Below are 25512 nucleotides of genomic sequence, written 5' to 3' on the forward strand. Positions count from 1 at the left end.
TCACCTCAAAGTCAGGGATATAACTGACAGGCTGATATTGTCGTATCACTAAACTTAATGGAAATGTAGCTTTTGCTACATTTATCACATAAATTCAGAAAGGGGGCACCTGGGTGGCTCAGTGGTTAAGCGTCTGCCTTTGGCTAGCTTGTGATCCTGGGGTCCTGGGATCAAGTTCTGCATCAGGCTCCCCGCAGGGAGCCTGCTTCTCTCTCTGCCTATGTCTCACTGTCTCACCTCTCTCTATGTCTCTCATGAATAAATAAATAAAATCTCAAAAATAAATAAAGTAATTCATGAAAGAAAACCCATAATCATTACACAGGCCACACATTCTTATATACCGTAGAAGAAATCTACATGTAAAGGATATTTGAAAGCTCCCACAACTATTTTTCCTGGGGAAAGGTTACAAGTAGAGTCAGTATATTTTATTAATGCCAGGTGCCATACCTACTCTCCAAAGTAAGTAAATCAGAAACACAAAAGGAACATAAACATAATCAAATAAATATAAATTAAAAAATATATACACACACATATATATTTGACAAAAATGCAGGGAATGGAATCTCTTCCTGTTTTGATTCTTCAAGAATAGTGTTTTGTTATATTTGTATGAAAGCATTTTAATTTATTTTGCAATTTTGCTCAGAAGTGAAGTTTATGCCTAAGAAACAGCAAGCAAGGCTGACTATGGAGCCTTCCAATTTCATATGCTTTGGTTTTTTAAAAATTGTTTTAGAGAACTAAGCCAATGGCCTAGGAAATTGTGACTCATTCAAATTCGTCCGGTGCTCCTCAAGGAAGACTTTCCCAAGGCAAAGAATGGGAGGGGCAGCTTGGAAAGGACCCCTGGGAATATGGCAGGGGGTACATTCAAGGACAACCTTTCACCAAACAATTGTTAGAAATGATGACTTTCAGAGGCACCTGGGTGGCTGGCTCAGTGGTTGAGTGTCTATTTCAGCTCAGGGTGTGATCTTGGGGTCCTGGGATGGAGTCCCACATTGGGCTCCCCACGGAAGCCTGCTTCTCCCTCTGCCTGTGTCTTTGCCGCTTTTTGTCTCTCATGAATAAATAAAAAAAATTTAAAAAATAGTAACTTTCAGATTATTACTATTCCACAAGTCCAAGTCTTGGCTATAGACTTGAAGGAAAATATTGTAGATATTGTATTGCATAAAGCTGACTTGGGAGGGGCCCTGTGCTTGTGGCTTTCTTTGTCACAGAGCCTGGCTGTGGCCACTGTTCACTTAAAAAGTGTTAACATAATGGCACCCATTTTTCATCCATTTCAGACTCACATAATTTTGATGGAGTGACAAAAACCTCTCTGTAGGTATTTTGCAAGGTTCTGTGCTGAGGTTGGATAACCAACCTGCAGAATCTTCATCAGGTTGGATGTTGCAAAGAGCCAGCACACCAAGATTGCCGATTCATTCAGTGCTGGGTTATCAGCTCTAAAGAGAAACTGTAAACCATGCACAGAAAGGGTCTAACAAATGAAGTCTATGACACAGATATGGATGAAGGCTGGGAACACAGTTAAGAATGCAATCCTCCCATTAACTGGAGGGTTTACTAAGGTAGACCTTCCCTTGCAAATGGGCACTTGAGAACAGATCGTTATTTCATAAGCTTTTAAACATTTTAAAGACAATAAAAATAACTATAGGTTATACAGAATGCTTACTATGCTTTTAAGACAATTAAGATTCTGAATGTCATAAAGAACAGCTGGTGGGGGGGCAGTTTCAGAGGAAATGGCACTAACCTCCCTACTTTTGGATCATTTAAGATTAGGAGGTTTGATGATGCAAATCAGGCCTAAGGTTAATTACTGAAATAGGTCACTTGAACAAGTCAATTCTAAACATTAAGAAAACCTATATATATCATTTTGCCACATGTCAAAGCAAATAATCATCTATGAGAAGAACTAATGAGGAAGCATATCATTTTGTCATGTCATTTTCTAAAGGAATTTAGTGGATACTTGGTAGGTTTAAAAATACACTTCCAATTAAAAATTAATATTTACTTCCTAAACTCCAAAGTATGATGGCTATATTCTAAAAATCTAGTAACCCTGTAAATCAAATTAAATGTCTTAAAGAATTCATAGCAGACCCTGTCCATTTCAATTGGCAAAGAGACACACTAATAAGAGATCCTACCCGGGATGTAAATACCCAACCATAAAATGGTTTGGAACTGCAGACCGCTATCATTGGCTATAACATCAACAATGATAAAAGAATGTTCTAGAAAAAAATTCAAAGAGCTATAAAGTGAGTTTCTCCTCAAGCACCAGCAACGGAACTAGACCTCAGGTCTCCAGGCAGCTGGCCAGAGCTCCCGGAATCAGTTTACCTAGGGAATTATCCAATACCTGGGCAGTCCACTGGAAAATCAGACTGTGCCCCTTGGGCATAGCACTACTCCACACCATCCTGTCTGTTTCCTTCCCATGACAAGGAATCAGCACACAGTGATGAAGGTGTTAATACTCATACTCCTAGCACTGCAGGTGCTTAGACAGTAAGATTCAGAGTTGGACACATGTTGTATTGTAGCATCTCCCATAGTGACACTATTCATGGTCTCAAAGTGAACTGATGACCTGAAGTGTTAAAAATAACATTTGTAAATCTGAGTACTCTCCACTATACTATCTTGAATCATACTATTTTAAGTCAAGTGTGACTTTTGTTTGGATGTATGTGAGGGATCATTTGATGTGGAAATCAGTTACTTTTAAAAATCTTGGAATTCTTGAAGAAGCAATGGAAAGACTCTTTAAACTATTTTAAAATGTTTTCTGCTCGTCTCTCATCTTCTTTCCAGGGAAAGCTGTCTATCAATGAGCTCTACTGGCTGGGGGCGGGAGTGAGCAATAAGCTTCTGACCATTCCCCGGTATCTGTGGTATCTTCCTCTGTCTGTGACCCGACAGGATTTCTCAGCGGTCTGTTGAGAGTCTCCCAGTTCCTGGCCAGCCCCTCAGCCCTGGACACTCCCCACACCAGCAGTGTTCCAACAGCCTCTCACGGTTTCACACTTGAAACTCTTGGCTCTATTTTCAGAAAGATTCTTTTGTCCCAGGCTACCACGAGGTTTTACATTAGGATTTAATAAATCCTAACTCTGAGGGCCAGTTCTGGAGGCCAACTGAGCTCAGCTACCTGCTACTGAAATAATGAGTTTTTACAAGAAGAAATCTAAGAGATGTCATTACTGTATAGGTTAATGTAAATTAAATCATGCTTCTAAATACATACCTGTCACATACTAATGCCATGTAGTTACTAAATGCTCATTTTGTTGAACACACAGATGTTAACATCAAGCACATGCAGTATCTGCATTCCTGAGTCCTACCTCAGATTGAAGCTAAACCCAGCACATTTACTGCAACACCACCTGCACTGGGGGGGGACGCAGAATGTGCGAAGCCGTCTTCATGAAATTATAAATGGAAAGAAGAGGACAGAATCTATGTCTATTGCTTTATCTCCATGCAAGCCAGCTTGTGGACTTGGGTAGTACACACAGTTCTAGTGATAGGACACCAAGCACTGCAGGAGAAGTGGGTGCCCTAGGGCGTCCCCCCCACCCAGGCACAGTGTGTGCTCTCTCTCCACCTACCCAGGGGGACACAGTTGTCCGTGTGGATTCATCGGGTCCCAACACTATACATCAGTGTCCCTGGTAAACAGTCTAACTTAAAGAAAGTCTTTCAAAGAAATAAGTAAACCACTAGGCTTCTAAAATCTCCATTTATTTCACCTAATAACTATTTTATATTTTCAAAGATTTCTCTATTATTTTGTATACTTTACCACCCCATCTGCTTGGTTCATCTCTCAGAATACTTTCACTTTCATTTTATGATAATTATTCCTTTAAGTCCATAATTTACCACTTTCTGTTTCTTTGTTGTACATACTCTTGCTAAGGTACTCTGTGTCAAACTGGCTTCAAAACAGGTTTTCAGGCTCTGGTGTTCCAGGTTTGCAGCAAGGACAGGATAATTAGACCACTATGGCCATCTCTGTTTTCATAGCTAATGCAGTAAAGAAACAGTGTATTATTGGGTACTAAATAAGTATTTAGTGAATTCCTGACTTTGTACTCTGAAGAGCGGCCAGTAAGCTGAGAAAGGCAGTTTCCACTGGGTCGCCAAGAGATGGGACAGCGTGCCCAAAGGACGGCAGTTCTGCATTCCCTGGTGAACTGAAGCCCATGGTAACAAACAAGTGGACACTCTGACCCAGTTATGAGCAGTTTTAAACCAAAGAAACTTAGAACAAAATATTTCACTGCTTGAGTGATGTAATCAAGGATGTCAGTCACCCAGACTGCACTCTGACAAAACCCTGGCCCTGGAACAATTGTACCTTTGTGCCAACCTGCTTTTTGCTATCCTAGTAGGCATGTGCTTGGATGTGTGCACCCTCTGACTTCACAGCTTTATGAAGTGGGTTGGCTCTGATATGACCTGTAAGACATATAGTATCAGCTTCCTGCAACAATGTGTCATATTATTATGTAGATTTAAAAAAATGGTAATTCACTGAACAAACCCAAGTTTTTGTCTTATTCTTCTAAATCTGGTTTTAACACATGCCAGTGTGTAATTGTGGGTTGCCTGTAACCCCCCCTATCCTTTGGATCTAATGAACTCCACAAGGAAAGGATACCATTACACTACCTTGCTCACTGTTGAATCTCTAGCACTTACACACAGTTTCTGGCACAGAGTAAATACTAAATTTCTAAATGCGTGAATGAACAGATGGACAGATGGACGGATGGATGGATGAAGAGAAAAGTCATCGCACAAGATTTACCTATGAGATCTCACCAATGGTCCTTAAAAATGTTTTTGTCAGTAGAGATGCTGAGTGTGTGTGTGTGTGTATATATATATATATATATATATATATATATATATATAGTATAAAAGTATAAAAACTCTAGGAGGTTTTTTCTTCTTTGGGTATTTATATTATTGAGTACTATTGGTACAGGGTCCCTCATTCAATTAAGGTTTCATAAAAAAAAAAATCAATTTTCAGCAAAGATTCTCACCAAATTATTTGCCACAGTAATAATTTAAAAAATTGATACAAACCTATTTAGCTTATCCTAATTTCTATAAGATAAATTAAATTATACTTACATATAATGTAATAATCTCTGTTCTTCTGAAATTCTAAACCCCAGAGGTTAGGGCTGAACTCTTGAAACTTGATAGTGAATTTTACATCTTGGTCTGGTCTGGCACAGTTGAGAAGAGGGGTGTTTTCTTTCTTAATAGTACATCGGTCTGCTTGGTCTTTATCAACCATATAAACTTTATAATATTCATACTGGCCAACAGTTTTAGAGTCCACTTTGGGGCAAATAATATCCAATTTGTCTCCTATCTGTGGGTATAGTACCAGTCCTTGTCCAGGTAGAAATCTAAAAGCATAAAAAAAAAAAAAAAAAGCCATTGAGTCGATTAACAATGAACAGTTTTAATTAAAGATAATTACAATATAGCCAGACAACATCAATCATTGCAAAGTACAATTTTATAAATCCACATTTGTATTTGCCACGAGTATCTCAGTTCAGATCAGCATGGGATGAATGTATTTAGGAATCACGCTTTAAAGAAAAAAAAAAAAAAAAGAGAAAGAAAGGAACCACTCTCCTTACTCTATGCAGTAGGATCAGTCAACCTCCTGACACTGCTTTCTACCACCCCCTCGCTTGTAATATTTCAGTACTCCTTTGTATAAGTTCACAGTAACTTTTCCTAGGTGGTGAGTCAGACCTTCACACCTGTTTGTTATTTTTTTTTAACCATCGGCAGCTTTAGTTTATTGGGCATGTTGCAGAAAGACGGCGTCAATGCCAGAGAAGAGTGGGTGCACTCACACTTCACTGTCCTGTTAGTTTCCATTTGCTGCTGATGTTAATTAACAGACAAGTTTCATCAAGAATGTTTCAAATTACTTATCATAATTAGTCAGCCACTGATCAGACAATGGATTTTTTATTACACCGAACAAAAGAAATGTCTTACAAACCCATAAAAGATAACCAGAAATAATTCCCTGTAGTATTGATTCAGCTGCACGATGAAGAGCCCCCAAGTGCAAGGACAGCAACTATCATCCCTGCTCCACAAACCTTTTTTTCTGCCTTGTGATGTGTTTGCTCCAATTAATTCTCAGAAGCAAATCTTTAGAACTAGGATGACTGATACAATATCCCCTTAATGCTTTACAGCTAAAAGCTTCCCTCTCTCTTTTCTCTCCCTTGCTTGCCATGCCGCTGAAAGATCTTTCCTAATGGGGAGTTTCTTTGAGAAACTGAAACAAGAGCTTTCTAATGAACATCCATCTACAAGCGCTAACACTAACAACACACTCAGAAACCCAATCTCCGTCCTCCCTCTGTGAGCAGCCAAGCCTGCAGGCTCATTAAAATATTAAAGCCCAAGAACAAAGCATCACGTCTGAATCTTTCCAATCCTATCCCTTTATTTAACCAGGGAAGCCCACCAGCCATGACAATTAATGGGTCATAATTCACTGAGAGAGAGCAAGCGAGCTCCTGGATGATGGGGCACCCCCAATTTCAAACACAGACCGAGGAAAGAGGTTATGATTTATGCTAATGAATAGTATTAATTTTCTGAAAAGTGCATGAGGTTGTGATGAACTGTCACAGAACATAACAAATCATAGTATAGATTTATATTAAAAACCAATACTCCTTATGGTAGGAAAAATGCATGCTGCATAGTGGTTTGTGATCTTCTATGGGAATATATCATTTATAATCCCAAAGAGAGTGTGGTCGCCTTCTCCCCCCTGCCCCCACAGCAGCTCCTTTAGCAAGGACACATTCACTGACAGAAAAAAAGAAACAAAGAATCATTTAAAAAATCCTTCTCAAAATGAGTATTTTTTATAACAATGACAAATTTCAAACAACCAAGTGTGTACCCTTGAAATCTTTTCTGAAACTTTTGACAAATGAGGATCACCACTACTGAGAGCCTTTCTGTGACTCTCTTGGCCATTTATACAGTTTTGTGGGGGGAGAATGCTTCAAAAATTCAACTCCCAGGGTTCAAATCCCAGACTCCACCCCGAGTGCCAGTATAGTCTTTCTAGGCACATCTGTTTTTCTTACAGGTAAAATACAACTCTGGGTTCTGAGGGATGGACTGAAGACTGAATCAGAACATTTGTGGATGAAGCTTTGTCATCTTTACTCCTGCTCCTCACAGTGATTCTGTGCATCCTTACGGTTAAGAAGTGGGGACAGGATGCCTGGCAGTCAGTCCAAAGGAAATGTGGTGGACATTATACTGCTCATCTTCCTAACATATCCTTTCCCCCATGTTTTATTCCTTGACCTTCTTAGGAAATCTTCACTGCATCTAAGAACCAGAGGCCAATTCCTCCCTGGGGGTGCCCACCCCATGCCACACATTTTCTTTCTTAAATCTGTTCCTTTGGGAGCTGGCAGCAGAAAAAGCAGCACATGTGAGCTGTGTTAGAAGTATTCCTAGACCACAGCTGAGGTCTGCAGCCTGCAGACCTGCGTCTGCCTCCTCTCAAAGCTCTGATCTTCACACCCATCAACTTTTACCTTGGACCTTTTCTCCAGGGGCTTGCCCGGGCTTTAGAGATCAGGATCCTTCTCAGCCAGATGGACCCATTTTCTTGTGCATCCAGTCAATTTCCTTAAGGAAATGCATCAGACCTGCCCCATTCCCTCCCAGCCACATACGATGTCTGCATATCTTAGAACTCTCCCACATCACACCCCATGTGTTAACGTCTGGCTCCCTAAGCTCTTTCTTCATTCAAAATGCTCCTTAGATCCTGTTTCCTTCATGAGAGGGCTCCCCCGCTCCCGCCCCCTGCTCCCGCCCCCTCCTCCCTCCCATTTAACCAAAAGGTTCACAGGAGATCTCCTCCCCACATAGAAGTAACTGCTTATGACTGTCTCTTCACTCACCAAATCTGCGTTACAGCTTCTGCTGCTGCTGCTGACAGGGCTGAGGTCAAGAATGTCTGACACATCGCCAGCCCGGCTAGGAGGACCACTATGTTTTAGACTATTTTCAGAAGACACAAATCCCTTAAAAAGCGATAACTGTCAGTGATGGGGGAGTGATGTATGGGGAAGGTAAGCCATGGGGTGGCTTAGCAAAATGAAAGGGAAGAGGAAAAATCTCAAATTTCAATAAATATATATGATATGCTCATAAAATAAATCCCAATGAAACCCACTGTTTCAAATGCTTTGCAAAGTGTCTGTTTACTTTTCAGAATACATTCTGGCAAAAAGTAAGGCAAAGATTTGATGCTTTCCCCTGAAAAAGTAATTGTTTCAAGAATTCCTTAAAAAAAGAACGAGCACTTGAATGCTTTAAAGGTTTACTTAAGCATATATATATACATATATATAAAACATACATGCTTACATATAACCTGGTTTACATATGCAATATGATTTACATATAATATATAAAATATATATAATATATAAACACACACGTACAAACTTGTAAGCACACCAGTCATTCAATTGATGAGATTATAGTTTTTCAGCAGATAAAGACTGTGGCTGAGCTGAGAGCCTGATTCATGAATTTCTTGCCTGCCATTACCACTGTGCACAGTCAAACCCCTTTGCTTCCCAGGAACCTTCAGTTTCTAAGGCAACATGAAAGCAGAAAGACTCAAGCACGTAATAACAACTAAAGCAATCCATTTTGTGCCGGATGCTCTGAAGGACCAAAGTATAAGATCCTCATCGTCAAGAGCGTACAGTCTAGCTCCTGAGGGCAGGCAGGTCCCATGTGTCTGGTTCAATACTGAATGCCCAAGGGCTGACATATGGTAAATGCACAATAAATAATGTATTCATTGAAAAAAATATGGAAGAACAAATGGAAGCTAAGATATACACAGATACATTTAAGTCAAATTATGTGCTATAGGCCATTTGCAGATTATAGGCATGTAAGAATTCTGTAGACAGGACCATCTAGTGTTGGGCCAGGGGTGTGGGGGAAGAGACAGGATTTCTAAGACATCACTCTAGGGCATGATGGGTGTTTCTGGAGAGCAAGGACCAGTGCAGAGCTCTTGACCGATTCTCTCTGGAAGGATCTGAGAGTATGGCGGTTTTCTACAATCCCTTCCTATCTAAAATGCAAGGCAGTTAGCCCCTCCAGAACCACTAAGAAAAACACTGCTGCTTCAGAGAACTTATTCTCAGCTAAGCACTGATCAAAGCCCCTTCTACCACATTATCTTGATTTAATCACTGCACACGTACATAACATGCAAAACAGATGAAGACCCGCTGTGCCAAACAACAGGAGACACGAAAGGAAAAGCCCCCTTTCTTTGCACACTTTTCAGTTCTCACTGCATCACATTAAAGCATAAATCTGGTTTTGTGAAATGCAATTTTTTTTTCTAAATTGAGCTTTGCATGGATAAGCCATGACGTTAAGGAGAATGAAGAGAAACTCAATGGACATGCAGGCTTGCAAACATCACATAGAGTCTAACTCTATGCCAACCATGTGCCTACAGTGGAGGCTGCTCCAGAGACAGTCACCTGAGACCACTGCTCACAAAGGTGGCCATCTGGTAACCCTACCTTGCCCCAGGAGGCTGAGAACCAATATGTGAGGAAGAAACTGACTAACTATACAAAATCTGTATTTAGTGCTACAGATGGTCTTCTGACAATTTATGAGAATTCAAAATGTAAATGAAAATAAAATGGGGTGAATTTCTTAGTAACACCACTTTTTTTTTTTGAGTGGAAGACCGTGTGTCCTACCTATGTTGTTAAAACCAAGTCAGTAACCACAGACCTAAAACATAGACAAATCATAACTGTTTTTGAAGCTAGGTCATTCATATTGGGATTTTATTACCTCAAGATTACTGAGAGACCTTAATAAGCCAACTACACATTATAACTATGCCCTGAATATTTTGTAACATTTAGTAATACACGTATCCTGTTTTGACTTAGGAAGTATAAAAAAAAAAAAGAATAATTATGGTGGTGACTACTGGCTAATTTCAAATTATTAACCTGGCTACCCATGGTGGGGGTAACATACATTGAAATAACATTTATCTTCTAACCAAAAGGAGCAGAGTTACAACCCATACCACACAGGTAAGGTTGTTTTTGTCAAATGCTACCTAAACAAAGAGCAGCAATAGGCATCATTTCATAATATCTGCTGGTTTCCAAAACAAAAACCAAAGAAGACTTAACAGTGCTTCGTGTCCTGTCTAGGCCAGAGAAAAGAGCCAGGCCAGTTTCCTTTCAGAGCCAGACTACTGGAAGGCAGGGCAGTCACCCTGCTGCTGTCCTGAGAGGGAGAAGCCATATCCTCCTCTCTCTATCAGGAGATGGTGGCTGAGGGCTGCTTCCTGGAAGTTAGTGCTGTGACTTGGCTGCTCACTGCAGGGCCTCCCCTGAATGTAAGAGAGAATTAACTCCTATGGTTTTCCCCAGTGAGTCATTTCCAAGCAAGACAATAGATGGGATGACTCTGAATCAAAATATAGAGACAATGTGAAATAAAACAGTTAACCTGCCTAAAATCAATTGATCGGACATCAGAATGTTTTTATCTTCTGATTACCTATCAAGTATAATCCAAGTTTTTAAAAAAGTTATTCACTACACCACACTCTAATACTTCCCCCGGGGAAAACTTTGAATCAATCTAATAACCTAAATTAGACATTAATATTTAGTAATCTAAATTAGATCTCAAATAACCTCAATTAGACATTTCAACTTCATATTCATTATTGTAGCAACTATTTATAATACAGTCCTTATGAGTGATATTCTGTAATTTTTTTTTTTTTTAAGATTTTATTTATTTACTCATGAGAGACACACACACACACACACACACAGAGGCAGAGACACAGGCAGAGGGAGAAGCAGGCTCCATACAGGGAGCCCGACCCGGGACTCAATCCTGGGTCTCCAGGATCACGCTCCAGGCCAAAGGCTGCGCTAAACTGCTGAGCCACCCGGGCTGCCCGATATCCTGTAATGTTTTAATCCATACTAGGAATCCATGCTGTACAAAACAAAAACAATAACCTAGCACAATGCATTTAAAGCATAAACTAGCCACTGAGGAGTTCACAGATCATAATATATAATTTTCTCTGACAGACCAGAACATCACACGTGTGATCTCAGGTCCAGATTCCTCTGTTGACTATCACTGCATTACCAGGTCTTGGGGTGCTTGAGAAATCTGATGGAGGCAGTGGGTGCTCCAACAACTTCTGACCCTCGAGCCAGAAGCACCCGTACACTTTCGAATGTGTACTCTTTTCAGTTCTCACTGCATCACATTAAAGCATAAATCTGGTTTTGTGAAATGCAATTTTTTTCTAAATTGAGCTTTGCATAGATAAGCCATGATGTTAAGGAGAATGAAGAGAAACTCAATGGACATGCAGGCTTGCAAACGTTACATAGAGTCTAACTCTATGCCAACCATGTGCCTACAGTGGAGGCACATTCCACATGTGTGGAGGCACATTCTCCTCCTCACAGGAGAGAGAATCCATAGGAAGCCAGTAGCTGAGGTGTTTAGGGATCACGGTGTAGGGGGGGACCAGAACTGCACTCCCAACCTCACTAAAAATGCCCCATTTCTTCTCCTACCCACTCCTGCACCTCAGGACATTCAGTGACTTCTTATGCGTTCCTTTAAAGTTGTCCAAAATTAACCTAGAAGAATGGCCAGATTGCTGAGGGGCTCCCTGGATGCTTGATGCAGTCAGTGAAAATGTACAGGAGAAACAGGAGGCCTGGTTCTCCTGAGGAAAGGGATACACGTGGAGGTAAGTGATTGAAAGATAAGCCAGATCACCATATAAATAGGAGCAGCTCAGTTAAGTGGTAGCTGAATGCAAAGTATCTTGTTGACACAGGATAAAAAGAGATCAGAAGAAGACCTGGACAGGAATGACCCATGTCTGTGTCCAAATGACTGAGTTGGGCACACTCCCCTTTAGCCAGGCATGATGACAGTGCTTCTAAGTGTCAGCTTAGATCCAGAGCCATTTCTATTTACTACTAGGTACATAAAAATCTAAGTATCTAATATTTCTGCAAACTTATGGCGGGTATCATGCATCTGAGAATAGGACCCTGGTCTCCTGTAATAGGACAGTGCAAATCCAGCCAATACGGCAGAGACAGGAGACTCACCCCCATGTTCTACCTGTGGAGCAAACTGTAGAGCAAAATAATTCATAAATGAATAGACGCTACTTTTTTCCATGGAGGATTGCTTTTATTTTTCCTTTTCTTTCAAAGTTTCATCAGAGCACTATTGTAAGTACGTGGCTAATTTCAACTGAAAACATACACATATAGACGATACGTGGTGACTGCTTATTTTCCCCATGACACAGAAAAACATACACAGATGATCAAACTTGAGACCTTTACCTGAGACTGCTTTGAGCTACTGGATGGTGGACGTAGGGTGATTTTTCACTTTCTGCATTTTTCAGAATTTTCTACAATAAACATTAAATGCTTTTGTGATAAGACAGAACAGAATCTTTCATGTACAATTTCAAGAACAAACGATACCACGTTCCTGAGCAATCTTTAGAAATTCTGGTTTTAAAAAGAAGCACTTAAAATAGGTAAAACCTGTAGATGTTTTAACTTTTTTGCTGCAATTCCTTAGGAAGCAACTAAAGTGATTATGATTGAAACTGTGGCCTACTTAACAAATCAGCTCCCGAGTTCACAAAACCCTAGTAGATTACTGTACAGCTAGTTTATTTGAATAAGTGAGAAAATATGGGATGGATACAGTTTAGGCCTAATCACTGCACTGCAAAAATCTGGAAATTGGCTAACATTTCAGGGGATCTGAATTCTAGTTCTAGGAGCAGGTTTACCCTAGCAGTTGGCACCAAAAATCACGTCCTACCACAGAATGGGTTTATTTGCAAGCCAGTGTTCTATATTAAGCACACTCTGAGTTTACTACATTTTGGAAAACATGCACTTTTCCCATAAAATGCTTCTATTTTTATTTTAATTAAATGTCCAAGGCTGCAGGGAAGAGGAACAGTCGGTCTGTAAATCAGTCCGAAAATTATCAATGAGGAGGACTCTGCAGGCTTGGCTGTCACCGGTTGGGTTTTCTGGTTTCCTCCTGACAAAAGACAAACATTGCTCTGGATAAGCCCAGAGCCACGACCAGAACCTCATCATGCACTGGGGGCCTTCCTGTCTCTACGGGGCTAGAAGAGAGCATGAACACAGAAGCCCAAGGTTCCTTTCAGAAGCACCCTGTGCACAGGGGAATTAGAAACACTGCAGAAGCAGGACTTGAATTTGCATGTGCATATCATAAACAGACAGGATACCCCTCTCCTCTTACTTCCGTTGAATGCTACATTGCTGCCACAGCTTCTTAAGATCATCTAAGTGCCCCCAAAAGAAGAGTTTGTTATAAGAGGAATAAACAGAAGCACGGCCCACAACAGACACAGGCAGTGTCGACCCTGAGAAATACTTGGAAAAAGTTTCCTTTTTGTGGATAGCACTTTACTGCCCCCTTTTGCACTTTCCCATCAGAACAAGATTCTGCACAAACTTTCTCTGAAACCAGAGCGAGAGTGGGGTGTAGCTACAGGGTGTCAGCTGTATCCAGAATCAGGTCACCAGATACCACTGCTTAGAGTGGCAGGTAATTACCTGAAAACTTGAAGCCAGGGCACCACCATCTTCTGAGTGGCTCTAAGAAATAAGGTCATAATTGGAGCCTTTAACTGACATTTTTTGCTTTAATTCGAAAGTGTACGGGTGCTGGTTTGCACAGGTGCCCCTTCTTTCACACTCTTCACAAACAAATATCTGCAACATGAACCTGATTTATTCAAGGGAAAGAAAAGGGGCATAAAAGCAGGGTATAGAATCTGAGACCATTAACGTGTTATAAATCTGAGAACTAGGGGGTGTAGGGGGGGGTGCGTTTCAAGCTTCACACCAATGACAAGCAAACTCTTCCACAAAAAGAAAGATGAGAAGCACAGAAATTCAGAATGCACTGTGAGCAGATGGGTGCTCAAACCAGTTTAGCAACTTTGCAAGGTGAGGCGCGACAGTATTTGTGCCTCTTCACCCAGGCATACATTTGAAGAAGGTATTAAACTCCAGTCTAAAGGGAAGTTTTATTTATAAAATCCTAATCTGCAGAGCCAGAGGCCTCACTCTGGCCAATGACCTCGACTTGCAATTGACAGTCTGCGTGTAGCTGCTGTGTACACTTGTATTTAAACTTAATCCATTTCCTTGTCATTCTATAATTACTGTACGAGTCAAAATAATATTAAGTTTCACAGCCTACAACGCTGCACAACTGAATGAAAACTGACTCCTTTTGATGTTAATCTTTTTTTTTTTTTTTAATTTGCGACATAATGCTCAAACATTGTTGGCTTAAGCAAGTTTTATTGTAAAATGCTCAGAGACAATATTCTCAGTAGTTTTAAATTTTCATTGCCACTGTGGTCCATGGAAAACAACACAAGTTCTTTAAGTTTTATCTGTTCTGCTGTAAAAACAAAACAAAACAAAAAACAAAAACCCCTCCAATTCACAGAACAGCCTACAGCAAGCTGAGGTTGAAACAGCTTCAAACACTGGTCATGAGGAGCGCCGAGTGCTCTACAGAACTGTTGAATCACGACGACAGTGTACACCTGAAACCAATGACACTGATAACTATACCAGAATTAAATAAAAAACTTAAAAGAGCTTTGCATCTGTAAGTCAGATGTTCAGTGCATGATGTACATATAGCACTATTTTCTTTGCACAGGTTCACAGAGACTAGGTGTTCTCTGCTATGCAATTAAAAACAAAAAACAGAGGTTTTTATTTACGGAACCGATCTAAGCAACCCTCTTTCCCCTCAACACTTCCAAAGTGAAGTTCATTGCCACATAAGGCCAAACCGGGGGCTTAAAGAAGAAGGCTGGGGTGCTAGAGGCGAAGTGGGACGGCAAGAGCGAAGTGAGCCACTTGGGCCAATTCCATCATGCTGGCTCATCCACGCTGGCCCCATTATCAAAACAGATATTTCATAACCCGTGGAGGCTAGAGACGCTGCGAACTTCTTTCCCAACTCTGAGTTGTTTGCACCTGTATGGTCTTGTTCCCAGCCATGCTTTTAGCAAGAGTCTATAAAGGAAGGTGGAACTCTTGTTATTTATAGGTGAGGCACCAGAGAGAGAAAGGTGGCTTTCATATAGCAGGAAATGCAAGGGGCACTTCCAGCTGGTTCTCTGTTGTTTCAGATAGAAATGAGCAGATCCCATTTGCTCATCTGCCTGAGTGGGAACATCACAGGGCTGAAAGGCACACGTAACTCACAAAGGGAGTGGGCTGGCACGCTTACACGCTGGAGGGAATGGCACTGTGATCTCCATGCACAGCAACGTCACACTAGAGTTTGGGCGTCTCTTTTCTAGCCAGTCTTCCCATTCCTTTCATTCCTATCATCACATTTTTTTTTTTTTAATTCCAAAGAATCTTGCCAGTTTAGAAAAACAATTCAGCCATGTTTTATGGGTGAATGAAACCTCTCCCCTCTGGTGGGGAAGCCAGCACTGAAATAAAGAGGCACACTACAGGGGTCCAATTCCTGCTCCTCAGGCAGGTGTAGATCCCTGGGAAGGAGCCTGAGTGCTCCCTGCTGGACTCCAAGGTCCCCAGACCTTGCACACAATAGGTGGTCCGTGGATGTTAGTGCACTTATAGAATGAACACTTTGATAGGTAAGGTTGAAGAAGAGACCAAACTGTTAGTTCTCTCCTGATATAAGAACAGATTCTCCCTGCCAGTTGAGGATACATCTGCCAACATAGTTTACAAGGCTGTGTGCAATCCCTTTATAACCAACCACCTAATCGCCTGCATCCCCCACATTTCCTTCTGGCTCAGGGACGGGACTGCTGTGGGCATAGGACAGAAGACATTATTCTGCACCTCTCATGGCTTTGGGACAGCCCAGAGAGTAGGGAATAGGAGAAGGACGAAAATTAAGGAGGCTATACAACAGCCAGGTCAGCCCTGCTGACATCACAAGAGTCAAACCTAGATACTTCCACAGAGATTGACCCAAAGCTGTATCTTATAAAAATGTGCATGGTGTACCACTGTAACTGTGGACAGTATAGCTCCTGCTCGGTCACCAGAAGCAGCTTTGATAGTTTCACCAAAATGCAAAAATGCACAGAAATTAACACTCTTAAGTTATTCAAACAGGCTGTTACACAGATGTGGAGAAAATAGGAGGAATGCTGTGGGTCCTGAGCTCTAAAAAGAAGGAAGACCTGGTTGAGCCCTCCAGCTGGCTCCTTAGTCAACAGGTAAGCAGACACTGAGTCCCGGAGAAGATGCAAGCAGAGAGGCTCATTCTGGAGTCCAGAGAACCCCAGGCTGCCTGGCTTCCTGAAACAAACTGCTCCAAACTTGCAGAACATCAAAAGCCAGATGGGATATACTGAATGAATCCACAGGCAAGAAGCCAGAATCCCAGTTTGCTGTAGAAATAGGCCTGGACTTGATTTGAGTCTTCTCAGCTCTGACAAGCTGGAAGCTGGCAAAGATCCCAAAATCCAAAATAAAATGGCATTTAATTGTGACTAGACTCTAAAAAAGATGTCATACTATCTCCTTAGTTTGACACATGCTCAGCACCTAACCAAATGCAACTGTCCTCGAAAATCTGACCTTTCTTTCTCCCAAAGAAACGATCAAATATCTAAAAATTTAAAATGAAAATGTTAACAAAGGAATCATACTCAATAAATGCATTAATACTATATACCTTTATAACTGTCTAGTTCCCATGGGGTAAAACCTTGTTATCAAAGATTCAAAGGATCCATTTAAAATTGCATATTCATCATAGGAAAGGTTATAAATCACAATTGACAAGGAAAGGATAATACCTCAAGCCCCCCTTTTTTTTAAACCCACTTGCTTATGCACCGTTTTCAGTAAACCATATGCTTATTTTAGTTATTCGATTTCTAATTACTCCGTGCAATAGCATAAGAGAGAAAGGCAAAGAATTAAGAAGACGGCTCCTGGAAACAGAGTAATCAGGTTCAATCACAGACTGTACCACTGATTAGCTGTAGGACTTTGGACAAGTTAATTAATATGACTTGGTTTCCCCATTGATACTTCTGGAAACATAAAAGTACCTCCCTCAGATGGTATTTGTTAAAATGTTAGATCAGCAGCTGGCATACAGTAAGCTCTCTATATGACTTGCTAAATAGTGTCCACCAGGTGAGTAGGTTTCTATATAAGAAATAACATGTAACGTTAATACAAAAAATGCTACTATGCCGATCCCTACAGGCCGCATTCATATAACTATTCAACACCACAATCTCTCACCGTATCCCAACTATAACACACAAAGTGGATTCAGCCCAGGCTCTCCTCAGTCCATGGTGGAGAAACAGATCTCTCCAGTGTTATGTCACAAAGCATCGGGGGCAGTGAACAGAGCGAGAGCGTCCAATTTGTAGCAGAGGGGAAAAGAGAAAAGTGCTTCACCTAGCAGAGAACTCTTAAAGATTAAGTGTGGCAGCTGAACAAAATACAACACAACAAACTTTAAAAGGTGAACATGCCATGTTGTAATCTTTATTAACATGTCATTTTTATTTATTCTGCATCCGTATATGGTAGGCAAAATGAACCATAGCCAGGTGCACAGATATTTAATTTTATTAACAATAGCTGACATTTATTGCTTCACTACACCAAGCACGGAGCTAAACTCTTTTAATCCTGACCACAATTTTATTACTCTTTTATTCAATGCTGTTAGGTTACTGCCCCCATTTTAGAGATGGGACAAATAAGACCTAGGAAGTAGTCCTCCTAGTTACACAGTAAAAAACAAAACAAAACAAAACAAAACAAAACAAAAAAAACAGCGATGCTGGGATTGGCCTCAGCCAGATTTCAAAGCAGGTACTCTTCATCAAACTAAAATAGCACTTGCCTGGTCGTCTTTGCAAATCAAATTGCCTGACCTTTCCATTACCATCACGTGCATCTTAAAAACCAATTGGTACTGCTAATTCTCAAGAAAGGTAGCTGAGATCACTGGGTTAGCTATCCCACAGGATCCATCTGCCTCATTTGTGGGATCTGGCTTTTGAGCTATGCTCAGACGTATGAAATAATGTGGAAGCTTACCGACATGACATACACTTGATAGACACAGACTGCTCTTCGCTGAAATGTTACTACCTTGAGTTGCTTATTAATGTGCATTTCAGAGATCTAGTGTGATGGTAATTCCACCAGGCCTTCCCTGTCCCCACCTTAGGATTTAAGTCTCTTGAGGGTAGAGATTCTTCTTCTATCATCAGAGCCTAGTAACCGGCCTCACAATTAACAAATGCTTGTTGAATAAATCAATGCTTTATCTGCTGTCAATGACCTAGATGATCCCTTATGGCTTCCAACAAGGCAAGAATGGGGCAGAAAAAAGAGACCACAGACTTCTTCAGAGATCCCAAAAACAGCCTTACAGGTTGATGAGCTAATGCTGAGCTGTTAAAAAAAAAAAAAAAAAAAAAAAAGTTAATTTAGAGCAGTGGTTCTCAAGGTGTGGTTTCAGAGCAGTAGGCATCAGCTGAGAGCTTATCAGAAATGTCAATTTCAAGTCCCACCCAGACCTCAGGAATCCGGAACTGGGCGGGGAGTGGAGCCCACCAAAACCGTGTTTTAACAAGCCCTCCAGGTGATTCTGTGCCCTAAAGTTCTAGAGCCACTGATCTGGGCCAGGGAGATCTCTAGTAACTGGTGACAGGTTAACACACCATGGGTAGCCATAATTATACATCTAGATTGTATCTGTTCACCAGACTAATTTCTACTGGATGTTACCACTACCTAGTAGGAAGAGACTGGCAGAATGCAACAGCTCCTATCCCTGCTTTTTAGGGACAGGACGGCAATGATGGGGATTAAGCCTTGCATATGAATCATGACGGTGCAGTGTATAATGTTCTTTCTATACTCTAGGTATTTAACTAAAGTGCTGGGGGATTACAGAAAAAAGATTTAAAGAAATTATGTTTGATCTATGTCATAAAGAGGGCACTTATCTAGGGGAATCTGTAAACTTTATTAGACAGTCCATTATAATGAAGATTCATTTTCACCAGACAAGAGGGGACATGTGGCTTACAAGAGCTTATTTTCATCTAAAATGTACCCCAACTTTTGTCCTGGTTATGTGAAAACTGGCACTTTCTAACTTGTTTGGCAGGAAGATACATTCTGAGCTGGCCCTGAATATGATTGTCCCAGGCCCACTCATACGACAGTTCTGGTTCAGGCCAATGTTGTCAGGCTACAGTGAACCAGCTTAGCTCACAGGAAGAGCAAGAACCAAGATTCAGAAGCACTTCATCATGCTGTGCCTCAGGTCCTCAGCTGAAACAGAGGAGGCTGGAGAGATGCTGGAGAGGAAAAGGCACACTTGAGACACTGATAGGTCTCAAGAGGTTAGGTATCCTGCAGGGAGTGTGGCTGGGGAACATCAGGACAGTGGGCAGACAGTGGGTGTTGTACCTCACACACACACACACACACACACACACACACACACACACACACACACACAGTAGGGCACTGCACCTCACGCACATGCCCCAAACTCCCAAAGAAACCAAGCCTTAGGACCATCCGTAATCACATTCCTCCAATACAAACACGTTGACTCTCCTGGTTTCAAAGACGAGAGTAGCACTCATAATTATTCTGGGGTGATATGGAAGGAATCAGTACATAAAAAGCACAGGGTAATGCCTTCGAGGCAATAGGGACTTGCCCAGCAAGTATTGGAAGACCTATATAACCAGGACTGTAATCAAAGGATGCAGCTGAACTTAAATTGAGAAAATATACTGGATTGTTTAATCACTTTATACAGGAAATATGAAGAATCTATAGTACTGAAGAAAACCAAAGTTTTCAAAGCAAAGCAGATCACCAATGGTTCATCTCAAGCATCGTGAATGTCTGCCCACGTCTAAGTTGTTAAACCTTTACTTATCCATGCGTTTAGAGAAACAAAACAGCAAACTATGAATACTGCACTAAAATCCCTTTTCCTTCATATTCTGCGTAGAGAACTACCAAAGGCAGAAACAACTTTTCTTTAATGCAGCGTTCTCCTACTATGTTTTGTTTTGGGCTGTGTGTCTGTGTGTCCGAGTGTGTTTTAATTGAGCAAGTATGGACTCACCAGCCACAAAATGCTGTGAACTAGAATTACATGTTTGAATTTATATAGGAAAAGTAAGAGAAAGAGCCACTACTGATTCTCTGAGGGCACAAGAGAAATAGGTTCACCCAGCATCCAGCGTACATGGAGAACACTTCACCGCCGATCATCTACTTTTTCCACTGGTGCCCCAGATCCAACCATCCTTATCTCCAGCACTTCTGCAGTACGTTTCCGCAGGTAGAACGAGAAGCTGAATGCTGCAGGATGGCTGTAAACAGGAGGCAGAGCTCCCCTGCTTCTTTCTCTAATCACTTTAACCCCGTTCCTAGTAGAAAGCGGGAGGCCAGGCCAATTCAGCTTCTTCTTTTGTCATTTGCCTGCCATAAATATGCACCAGTCTGCATTTGAAAAGCTGAAGGAGGCCGCAAGCTTGCTGGACATTTATCATGCTCTGTTCCCTGTTAACAAGCAAATACTTTAGCTGAATGGGCCATTAGCAATCATTGTCAAATGTAGAATGCAAGGTGCTTGGATGTGACCAGCTTGTAAATTAGGGGGTGTCCCTTCTCTTTGGTGAATCTAGATCAGTGCTATGGATCTTTTGATACAGATTACTGAATCAGACTCAGAAGGAAGGTAACGTCGCAGGCACTGGATGTGGCTAGTGCATGTGCAATAATTTTTAAGTGTTTTTGGATCTATGAAAGCTACATAGTAACGAGCAGAAAAGCAGGCAACAAAGGCGCTAAGTCCTAGCACCAGAGGGTCCAGTCAGCAAGTCTACAGTATTAGGAACCAAATCAAACCAACGAGTCTGCAGGAGAATATTGAGGTTTTGGTGAAGATCTCACTCACTGAACAAGTTAGTCTAGAAAGGCCCCATGTCACTGTAAAGAGAACAGCATGGAACTCCCATGGTCTACTCTATCAAGAAAGATCCTGGGGGTGTTTGTAGCGTTCAGTGTTGTCAATGTCTTAAAAGAGTTTCCAGGCTCTCCTAAAGAAATGCTGAGACTTTTTTTTAAATGCCAAATAGGAGGCAATAGAGCACATATTTCCTTTCTGGCTTGACCTGATGGCGGATGTCACTCCACATGTAACCCAATCGGGTTTCGATGGCTTGTTTTGCTTGATGACTAAAATGGAAAACGTGGAAGGCACAAACAAGTCTAGTTTATTCGAAAGGTTGTTGGAAGACAGGAGGCTAATCAGTAAGATTGAAGGGCACAGTGATTCTTTTTTTGCCTTTTTTTTTTTTTTTTAAAGTGGAGGCCGGGCAGTGCTTACCTTCCACAATCCTGTCTTTACGTGACAAGCACCCAACCCATCCCACTCAAAAGTTAAGACTCACATTTATGAGTAACGTATTATCTAAAGAGAGCCCATTGATTTGGTCATACTGCATTACTGCTGATTGGAAGAACAAAATCTCCCCCTCAACTTTATTTATTTTAGTATACATTCTTTTGCAGGGTGGGAAGGACAATCCTCGCAGAAGAGCTCTCTGGTGAGAGGACAGGTAACATTCAGCTTTGCTTCTCCCACGCGATGAGAGTGCTGGGTCTGAAGCATGACTACCAGCCAAAGGTCTCTTTCTCTCTCTCTTTGCATGTAGCTCCAGCCCTACCTTCCCAGCATGGCCCTGCCCAAAACCCAAAGAGATTAAGGCGAGGACCGCCAAGTGCAGTTAATCCTACAGAATGGTTGTCGCTGTCAGGCCAGGAGTTAAAAAGGAAAATCTTGCAGGCCTTAACAACCACAGTGATCTGAAGTTTTAATCAGCCCCCATATCTCAACCTCTAAAAAAAGGCAGCCAATGAAATCCACCTTTGCCATATTATCCGCCACCAATGAGCAAGAACTGAGCAGCTTTTCTTTCCCGCTTGAACCATCCCGGGCCACAAGTAGGGCTTTCATACTTTCTAATCCGAGTTTCCAAGTCTGTGTGGTTCTCACATAATAGCCAAAAGCCCGGAGCAAGGGCCTTCGCTCCTACCCCCTTTTCAGAGACGTGTCATTTCCAACATCAAGCTAATCTATATGTTGCCATGGCTTCCCCCCTTTATCTGCCTTTCCATCTTATGAACTGCATGGATTTACCGCATTATTTTTATCTGAAAGACAGAAAATGGTGGTTTTATTGCCATACAATCAGATTACTGGTGCAAGTTTCTCTATGCCTTTTTACCATACTTCAATCAAAAGGGATCAGTTTCTTTATACTCTGCCCTTGATTTACATTACATCTGTAAAGACGTAGTCTGGGTTGTAATCCCCTTATTAACTATGACCAGGGTTGATTTGCCTAAAAATAAAAGCAAATTGTGTCAGACCCTTTCACTTTGTTTTTGATTCGGAACTACAAAATGGATTACTAAGGAAATCTTCAGAGTTCACACGGCTGGCGTAGCCCTGAATTTAAAACAAGAATTAAACAAGTTAAACAGGGGGCCATGTCAATGGTTTACGTTTTCCATCATGGGAGAAGGGCTGAGTTGCTTATGTCTTTGTATTCTTTGGCTTTGCAGAGACAATGAAGCCACAGGAGTTTTTCCAAGCTGTTCGAACACTGTCCCATTCGCCATCCTCCCTTCTTTCCTTTTCTTCTACCCTGTCCCAGCCTCATGCTAATCCCACCCCTTAAAAAAAAAAAAAAAAAAGGGTAGTGTGTGTGTGGGGGGGGAGCTCTTCTCTGAAAGAGCTAATTCCTGGCCAGAAGCTTATAGTTCTATGGGTTCTGCATATTTTAATCAAAATATTTTAAACAGTTGAACACTCCCATTTAGAGCTCTCCTCCGCTACACAAAAGCTGAGCTCATAAGCAAATCTATGTAGATGTATGATAAGTGACCTGAAAAACAGGCTCTTTATGTCAGCAGCTAAGGAAAGCAGAGATTAGGTAGACAGGAGTACCATTTTCATCATTATTTTTTTCTTACAAGAGCCCCGCTTTGTGTCTACTTTGTGGTGGAACAGTTTAAGAATAAAGTTTTCATAAAATGTTCAAGGAATAACCCTCCCTACAGGAAAAATTATGTCCCTTTCGTTGAGGGTCTACACTCCGTATTTCCTTTCTCTGCCACTCCCATTCCTATGACGCATCACTGCAGTCATGCTGGGATCTCAGACCGTCTCCCATCAGGCACACGCTCTGGGAAACATCACAGTACGGTAGATGCCACACTCAACCTCCTGGGAGCCACCCCCCCACCCCACCCCCGACCAAGTTGGTGGAAAGCAAAGGTAGCAAGGATTTAGTTGCTCCGACTGCAACGTCCCTCTGAGCATAATCACCACACTGATCCACCAACCAAAGGATCTCTCTCAGTAACTTTACTGACAAGAGGTTTTGCAATAAGTAATCAAAATATACTGATTATTCTTCAAGCTAACTCCATATGGAGAAACCATTCCAATCTGTACTCTTTAGATGGTCTGGGGATGATGGCTAATTCACCTGTCCTAACACACTTTGGCCTAGACACCAGCCAGAAACGGTTCAAAATTTGCAGTCATTTGCATTTCTTTACGTCTGTAGGACAAGTGTCAACAGCTATGCTTTGTGAAAGATTTAGAACCAAGTACTTAACAAATCATCTTAACCTCCAGCTCCCGTTCCTGAGGCTTGAAGCTGTAATTGCCGAGGTTAAAAAGTGCAGTCCCTAGACACACGATTCCCAAATAAATTCTCTTCTCGCCTGAAAAGAGGGCGAACAAGCCTGTTGTGAGATATCGCTTTAGCTCCGTCTTTGTGCTCTCCCTGGCTCGGTTGTCCTCTGAAACAACGACAGTCCATTACCTCTAGTTTATCATCCTGACAAAATGTGAGGAATGTGGATGGGAAAGCAGTAACAATTCCACCCCTGGTGCTTTGTGCTTTTTTCTCTCTATATTAAAACCGACAAGATTAACCCAAACGCAAACTGTGGAGCATAGTTCAAGGGGCTATTCAATCAGTGCTGAATGTGCATTTGTTTACCTACAAAAATAAGAATTTCAGACACAATGGAAGGCAGGCTGGCTTATATATGGTGTTGAATGGGCTGTTTAAACAGCACTATCCATTGTAGTTTATTTTATCAATCTCTGACAGGTCCGTATTTATTCAGAGCCTAGCTGTGGTGGGGCCCACGTATTATAGGTTATCTGGATATTATCCAGCCATTCTTTTGTATCAAGTCAATCAATATCAGGAATTCCGTATTATGCAGGGAAAAAATGACATGGGAAAAGCAAAAACGCTTTGTTAACTAACTAGTATATGGTGTACAGGGAACAGTACCCCCAGACAGAAGAAATTAACGCTCCATTGAAATTTCCAGCAAAGTCAGTGCAATTCGTTGTAGAGCATCATACGAATACAGCCTTGCTCACTCGAAAATGGATTTTTTTTCTTTAGAAGGGGCAACTATTCATCATGCTTGGAAAAATTGTTCTACTGAAATGTTAATTGGAAATGAAAGCCAGGCTTTGCTATTCTCTACTGAGTTGAAAAGTGGGGCGGGGGGGGGGGGGGGAATAAAAAAGAAAACAGCTTCGGCAACCTAGGACTACAACTGAGGCAACACCACCGGAGCCCGTGGACGCGATATGAGTAATCCACCTCATAGGGTAGTTGCTAATGTTTCAGCACACAGAACTTCTTTTGATTGCTGCATCAACTCTCTGGGATGGGAGCAGCAGACAGTGTGATTAAAGTAGTTATGGAGACGGTGAATTTACAAAGGATTTTCTGGACGCTGCATCCAAACATCTGCTCCTGTTCCCTACATCGACCACCTGCTAAAAAAGCTGACCTTTGAATGAAACAAATCTAATTACTGATGGCTGCTTCATTACAAATGAATTGTTCCACAGTTCCTATGAACTGGTGTGAAACCTCAATTGCCTCTGATCACCCTCGTGCCACATCGTATTCACGGACTGCAACTTTTCCCTGGAAATAAATATGCAACTTCCCCAAATAAAGCAACCCCTTGGCACTAGGGGTTTTTATTCATTCTCCAACTTAGAAAAGGCTCTTTCATATCACTCCTCCAGGAAGAAATCTTTCTGATCTCTCAAGCTAGCATTCAGCTGCATACTTTCTTAAGTAGACCTTTTCCAGGGACAAATTATCCA

The 25512-nt window shown here is 41.4% G+C and overlaps 1 protein-coding gene across 2 annotated transcripts in view; it reads right to left on the reverse strand.

The window, feature by feature from the left end:
• Positions 1-25512, reverse strand: part of EFNB2 (ephrin B2) — a 42307-nt gene that overhangs the window by 13758 nt on the left and 3037 nt on the right. For both annotated transcript variants that reach the window (XM_072760983.1, XM_026008878.2), the window contains exon 2: positions 5188-5471. In XM_072760983.1, coding sequence (XP_072617084.1) covers positions 5188-5471 — 284 coding nt within the window. The remainder of the gene's footprint in view (positions 1-5187; positions 5472-25512) is intronic.

This window comes from Vulpes vulpes, chromosome 6 (assembly GCF_048418805.1).
Source record: "Vulpes vulpes isolate BD-2025 chromosome 6, VulVul3, whole genome shotgun sequence".
NCBI classification, from domain to species: Eukaryota; Metazoa; Chordata; class Mammalia; order Carnivora; family Canidae; genus Vulpes; species Vulpes vulpes.